The sequence below is a fragment of the Lytechinus variegatus genome, chromosome 12 (genome assembly GCF_018143015.1).
Source record: "Lytechinus variegatus isolate NC3 chromosome 12, Lvar_3.0, whole genome shotgun sequence".
Classification (NCBI taxonomy): Eukaryota; Metazoa; Echinodermata; class Echinoidea; order Temnopleuroida; family Toxopneustidae; genus Lytechinus; species Lytechinus variegatus.
In genome coordinates this window covers 27999649-28006998 of record NC_054751.1, presented here as the reverse complement: position 1 = coordinate 28006998, position 7350 = coordinate 27999649, and the positions used below count along the sequence as shown (strand labels likewise).

General features: G+C 41.6%; 1 protein-coding gene across 1 annotated transcript; it reads left to right on the top strand.

Moving 5' to 3' along the window:
* The first annotated feature begins 1851 nt into the window (after positions 1-1851).
* LOC121425358 lies at positions 1852-6786 on the top strand. Its single transcript, XM_041621385.1, has one exon. It carries the CDS (start codon positions 1852-1854, stop codon positions 6784-6786), a length of 4935 nt encoding a protein of 1644 aa, XP_041477319.1.
* The last annotated feature ends 564 nt before the right edge of the window (positions 6787-7350 follow it).

Genomic DNA, 7350 nt, shown 5'->3' with positions numbered 1-7350 from the left:
ACGTGTTCGCAGAAGCCATGTTATGTTCAAGCTGAAGGGATGTTTGAAAGATGAAAGTCATCTTATGATGAAATTTAGTTGCCGAGAAATGCCGCCCAAGAAGTGAGTGTAAAGATAAATTATCATTTAATAATTATGTATAAACCAGAAATGTATATTTTGGTTGGATATAGAAGAAAACTGGAATTTACTTGACCTATGTGTGCGTAGTACGATACGGTAATTCGCTGTGCATAAACAATGAAGCGATACGTGACCGATATTGGTACTCGTACACGTAGGTCGAGTTGAAATTATAACATGTATCAATTTGGTATAAAACAGACATGACATGGAGATAAATGTCGCTCATTTTATGATAAAAGATATTGAATTTCATAAGGTCAATTTAGAAATGGTTCAGAGTTCTGTGTGATAGAACGATTATTTATTTTACAAACATAGAGTGGTTAGAAGACTACATTCTCAGATAAACAAACATGAAACAATGAATGAGTCGTTTCATATAAAAAGATACCGATAGTTTTCATATTGACTGAAGGTTTCGATTAATTTGTGGAAACAGATAGAAAAGGAAGTTTGAATTTTACGTTGATATGAACGATGAAGTGTCATATTGATATTCTGAGGCTTATAATTTATCAATGAAAGCCTACTTGTTTAGGGATAGGTTTTTGATAATAGGCCATTAACTTTTTATTAGCTTTGATACAAAGGATAAAAGCCAAGCATTTGTGAGTTATTTATCAAACAGATAGAAGCAATAGTTTGTGTATTGTTTTGCATAAAATCTATAACAAGCATAGAAATGATGCGTTGCAGATACGTCTACTTTTTATATACATTTACATTAGTCACATTTAGATTATCCTTCAAGGAAGTGTGAAGGTTAGCTCAAGGTCAAATGTTTCTTTTGGAGGTTAAATGCTATTTGAGCTTAAGGAAATAGGCTCATGTAATTAGAAATTGCCAAGCCATATTTTTTAGCTTTAAATGATCAAATGGAATGCGTGTAACGCAGGTTTTATTTGATTAGTCTTATTCAAGACTGATGTGTCTTTGGATGCAAGACTTAAATTTAAAGTGACACACAAAAAGTCAGTCATATTAAAATGACAGGCAAGTTACGCATAATTAACGAGATGAAGCACTTGTGATTCTCGTATTTTAGAATAATATGTGTGACCTTCAATAAGGATGAAGTTCTTTAATTTATGCAAAAAGCATACCTATAAAAGTTAGTGTTTTGTTATACACCAAACGTTTGCTTTTCCACATTTGAAAAGTACATGCAAATTATGACATGGCTAAGACTAGAGGCCTCATATCTATTCGTATTGAGGTGAAAGCCTTTGACTTACAATTTATTGTTCATTTTCTATATAAATGACAAAATGACTCGAGATATTTGATATGTAAAATCAAAGTCAACATTTATTTGTGCAAATATTGAACAAATACTTATGATGCATTCATTTCTGTTTTTTCTATACAGATTGAATAAAATTGCAGACTAATGCAGCCTATGCAATTCCAAAGCGGTTTTTCTTGGTCGATTGTTCTTCAGATCTCAGTGATCCAACAATTCAATTTCGCTGTTAGACGGGATACTGGGTGTGTTGAGGAACCATGACGGAACTGGAAAAGAGCCTCAAGTTGAAGAGAAGAGGTGCCAAGGCCAGGTTTACACGATTGGGAAATGCCTTGGATTTCCTGGTAAATGAAGAACGCTCTGTTGATGATATATCCAAGACAGAGTCGGACTATGAGGAGGCCTACAAGGATCTTCAGGTGAAACACGAAGCTCTTACTGATGCCATTGAAGATGACTTTGAAGAGGAAGAGAAGTATATGGATGAATGCCAGAAAGTGTTCCTCAGGTTACAGGTCAAAGTAAAGGATTACTTGGAAAACTTAGCTGCGGCTAGTGATGGACAACCTGTAGGAATGCAAGATGTACGAGATGCTTCTCCTATGACAGATAGTAGTCAAGCACATGGAACAAGAGTAGGAACTGAGCCATCGTGTTTCAAGATGGAAAGACCTAAGCTACCCAAGTTCACTGGCGACTTAAGGGAGTATCATTCTTTTAAGGCTGACTTTCAGCATGTGGTTCACCGACAGTATGGAGGAAGAGATGCTCTAATGATCCTTAAGTCCTGTCTTTCTGGAAAGCCACTGCAGAACATACAAGGACTGGGGCAAGATTATGATGCTGCTTGGAAGCAACTGGATTTGCTGTACGGCGATCCACGAATGATTGCTGATGTTATCGTGAATGACCTCTCAAAGATCAAAGGCCTAAAGAGTGGAGAAGATGAAAGGTTTGTGAACTTTGTGAACCTTGTACGACGAAGCTACAATTCACTCAACGAGATTGGCAGAGGTAGTGATATGAATAATAGCCATATGTTAGCCTTGATCGAGAGGAAGATGTGTGTAGAGGATCGACGGCTATGGTTCCGTTCTCAACAAGGGAACACGTCGCCTACATTGGAGGTCCTTCTTCAATTCCTGGAAGTGGAGATGAAGGCAAGACTGCGGTCTTCAGCACCTGTCAGAAGTGATGCAAGGTCTAGTGGTGCCGTTAATCAAATATCAACAACAGTAGCATCACCCAAAAGGACGGAAAACAGATGCTGGGTGTGCAAATCCGATGGGCATTGGACAGATCAGTGCACAAGATTTACATCCAAGTCCCTAGATGAGAGAATGCAAATGGTCAAAGACAACTATGCTTGTTTTAGTTGCCTTAAAAAAGCAAGTAAGGATCATCGTATTTCAACTTGCAAGAGAAAGAAACGGTGCACTGAAACAGTTGACGGAGTACAATGCTCAAACTTCCATCATCCATTACTCCACTCTGGCAAGAAACCCGAAAGAAAAGAAGGAAATGTTACCAAACAAGTAGGGATAACAGCAGTTGATGATGATGAGGCCCTTCTTCCAGTTCTGACTGTAGATGTGATTGGCAACAGGAAAGCTGCAAGTACAAATCAAGGAAATCTATTATTAGATTCTGGATCACAGACCAGTCTGATCAGGGAAGCATTTGCTGAGAAGCTGATGCTAAAAGGTGTGCCAATTACTCTTACTATGATAAAAGTAGGAGGAACGGAAGAGGTGTTTCATACTAAGAGGTATCTGGTTCCTCTGAGAGAGTGTGGGAAGAGTTCGAGACCTATTGTTATCAGCGCCATGAGTATCCCCTGTATATCTGAGAACATCGCTGCGGTGGATAACGAGGCTCTTGCAAGGAGGTTCCACCTAAAGAATGATGAGCTGAAAAGAGGTAGTGGTTCAGTGGACGTCTTAGTGGGTATTGACAATGCTAAACTTCATGGAGGAGAGGTTCGAGAAGATGGCTACCTCGCAGCTCGTCGATCTCCTCTCGGCTGGGTGGTGTTCGGCGTAAAACCTACGGATAAACCTAAGGACAGTAAAGTCTTTCATATCAAGATGATATCAAATCCTGTAGATCTGACAGACTTTTGGAGTTCGGAGACGATGGGCGTGATACCGACGTCCTGTCATTGTATGCCGAGCGGTCTCAGTAGACAAGAGGAGATTGAGGAACAGACGATCAGAAGTTCTTGCAAGAAAGTAGGAAATCAGTGGCAAGTCTCCTACCCATGGAAGAAAGATCCCAACCTTCTACCAGATAATCGGTCACAAGCGGAAAAGATCTTGGTAACAACAGAGAAGAGACTAGCTCGAAATGAGGTATATGCAGCAGCATATAATGAACAGATGAACGAAATGGAAAATTTAGGGTTTTCCAGAAAGCTTGCTGACAGTGAGATAGACAGCTACCAAGGGCCAGTACATTACATATCTCACCACGCAGTACTGCGGCCAGAGAAGAAAAGTACACCAGTACGCATAGTGTTCAACTCTTCTGCTTCTTTTCAAGGCCACACACTGAATGAGTACTGGATGAAAGGGCCGGATCTCCTTAACAGTCTTCTTGGAGTTCTACTTCGATTCAGAGAGAGGAAAGTAGCTGTGTGTGGTGATATATCTAAAATGTATCACAGAGTTCTGGTGCCAGAGTCCGACCAGCATGTTCATAGATTCTTGTGGCGGAACATGCAAACTACCCGGTCACCAGACACCTACATCAAGACTGTTCTGACGTTTGGCGATAAACCTGCCCCAGCCATGGCTCAGATTGCGCTGAGAAAGACGGCCGAGGAAGCAGAGAGTAGACATCCAGAAGCGGCCCAAGTACTAAAAACCTGTGTCTATATGGATGACATATGTGAGTCAGTCACTGATAATCCGGAAGCCGAGAGACTCACAAAAGAGATTGACCAGGTCCTAGCTGAAGGAGGATTCAAGGTAAAAGGATGGTTGTCCAATCAACCATTAACAGGAAACACCCAGGAGGATAAAGAGATGAGACTCCTTGAAACTATGACAGAGGAAAAGGTTCTGGGTGCAGTATGGGAGAATAGCTCTGATATGTTCTCCTACAAAGTAAAGATGGACCGAGATGAGACAGACGAAGATGTTAGCCTCAACAAGAGACAAATATTGAGCCAGATAGCACGAGTCTTTGACCCGTTAGGATTTGTGTCACCATTTCTGGTTCGTGCCAAGATAGGGATGCAGAAGCTCTGGGAAAAAGGCTATGAATGGGACGAAAAACTGCCAGAAGAAGATCAGAAGTGGTGGATAGCCTTTTTCAAGGAAATGAAAGAGTTGAGTGAGGTTAGGATAGCTAGAAGCCTCACACCAGCAACAGCTGTTAACAATCCCATACTGTGTGTATTCGCAGATGCCTCTCAAGACGCTTTCGGGTCATGCATCTATCTCCGATGGCAGCTTGAAGGAGGGACGTATGAAGTGAGGTTTGTGGTAGCCAAGTCGAGAGTAGCACCGTTGAAGAAGTTAACCATGCCACGCCTCGAACTTCAAGCTGCTGTATTGGCAACAAGACTGTACACCACCGTGAAGAAAGAGCTGCGACTAGAGATTGAACAGGTGGTTTTCATGACAGATAGCCAGATTGTTCTGTCATGGGTTAGGAGCCAAAGAAAGCGATACAAGCCTTTCATCGCAGTGAGAGTGGCGGAAGTACAAAGTCAGTCTGACCCAGCTCAATGGCGTTATGTTCCCGGAAGTTGCAACCCAGCTGATGATGTGTCTAGAGGGCTGCCAACAGCAAAACTGGGCAACAGATGGCTGAAAGGGCCAGACTTCTTGTACACCCCAGAATGTGAATGGCCAACTGGTGATGGTGAAGCTGTACTGGATGACGAAGCTGTACTTGAAGTGGAAAATCGAAAGGTCTTTCTGGTTTCCATGGCAACAAACCAGGAAGTTATCAACTGTGAAAACTTCTCTAGTTGGAGACGTCTTGTCAGAGTAGCTGCCTACGTATTGAGATTTGTGCACAAGTTAAAGGATGCACTAAATGCTGACAAGAAAGATGATGATAGCCAATGTTTGACACCAGAGGAGATACAAGAAGGAGAGAATATGCTGATCAGAGGAGCTCAAACCACCCTGAAAGCACGCCTTGACAAGGGGGAATTCAAGACTTTGAGCCCCTACACTGATGAGAAGGGAATCATCCGAGTTGGTGGTAGAACGGACAGATCACTACTATCATTTGATATGAGACATCCAGTGCTTTTGCCACGTGAAGACAGAATATCGTGGCTCATAACTCGTGAGATGCATCAGGAAGGTCACAGTGGAGTAGCAGCCACTACTGGGAAAGTAAGAAAACGCTACTGGATTTTGCAGGGACATAAGCTTGCAAAAATGATCAAGTTCAGATGCACGAAGTGTAGACAGATGAAACATGCAGTTGAGAAACAGCTAATGGCAGAATTACCTCAGCAAAGAGTAGCCCCTCAGACTCCCCCATTCTACAATACATCTGTTGATTATTTTGGTCCATACAGAGTGAAGATTACCCGTAACACAACTGCCAAATACTATGGGGTAATTTTCACGTGCCTCAACACAAGAGCAGTACATCTGGAGATGGCTACGGACTGCTCAACCATGGCCTTTCTTCTAGTGATCAGGCGGTTCTTTGCAATTAGAGGCCAACCTGCCTATCTATTGAGTGACAACGGTACGCAATTTGTCGGTGCCGACAGAGAGCTGCGTGAGGTAATCAGAGGTTGGGATGCTCAGAAACTAGCTGAATTCTGTGCAAGTAAGAGAACTGAATGGAAATTCACCACTCCTTCGGCGCCTCACCAGAACGGATGTGCGGAATCGCTCGTGAAAAGCTGTAAATACGCCTTGAAGAAAGCCATCGGAGAACAGCTTTTAACACCATTTGAGCTATATACATGTTTGTTAGATATAGCCAACCTCATCAATCAGCGGCCAATTGGTAGAATTCCCAACGATCCTGATGATGGGAGTTACATTTGCCCAAACGACATGCTGCTTGGTAGAGCGTCGCGTGATGTACCTCAAGGCCCCTTTAGAGATTCGCAGAATCCTCGACATCGGGTAGAATTTGTTCAACAAATCGTCGACTCCTTTTGGAAGCGTTGGACACGAGATGTTCTACCTCTATTAGTGCCTCGAAGAAAGTGGAATGCGGATCGTCGGAATGTTCGTGTTGATGACATCGTTATGCTTGCGGACGCAAACGAGGTTCGAGGAAAGTGGTTGCTAGGTCGGGTCGTTGAAGTGTATCCCGGTCTAGATGACAGAGTTCGCAATGTCAAAGTGAGAACTGCATCGGGTGAATATCGTCGTCCAATCACCAAAATCGCAGTTATATGCCCTGCTGAAGGTTATACAGATGAGTGACGTGTTGCCACCAAGTTATACACAAGTGTTAATAGTGTATTTTTTAGTGTCAAGAAGAAATATTTTGTCATATAAGTGAATATCAATGAAAATATGTTTGCAATGATATTTATGCATTTTCTAAGCATGAAGCACAGCATAGTTTATTATACAAAGTGAAAGAGGATATTCACTTCCATATTTTTCTTCATAATCAATTTTATACACAATAGGTATTAACATTCGCATATACACAATAGGTATTAACATTCACATATACACAATAGGTATTAACATTCGCAATCAGATTTCTTCGTGGTGGACCTCGCTCGCGACCAGTTTTCTTTTCGCCGGCAACACGTCATCTGAACACTAGCGAACTTTTTTTTCGTCAAGACAAGCTCTACGTTGATACAACTTACATTTATACAGACTGAACATTGACATTATTATACAAGAAGTTCAACATTGACATTATTGACAACATTGACATTATTATACAAGAACATTCGCAAAGACTGAACTCAGTTATATTGAAACAGTATTTCAATGATGCAATTAATGTTTTTGAAAGGATGATAATTT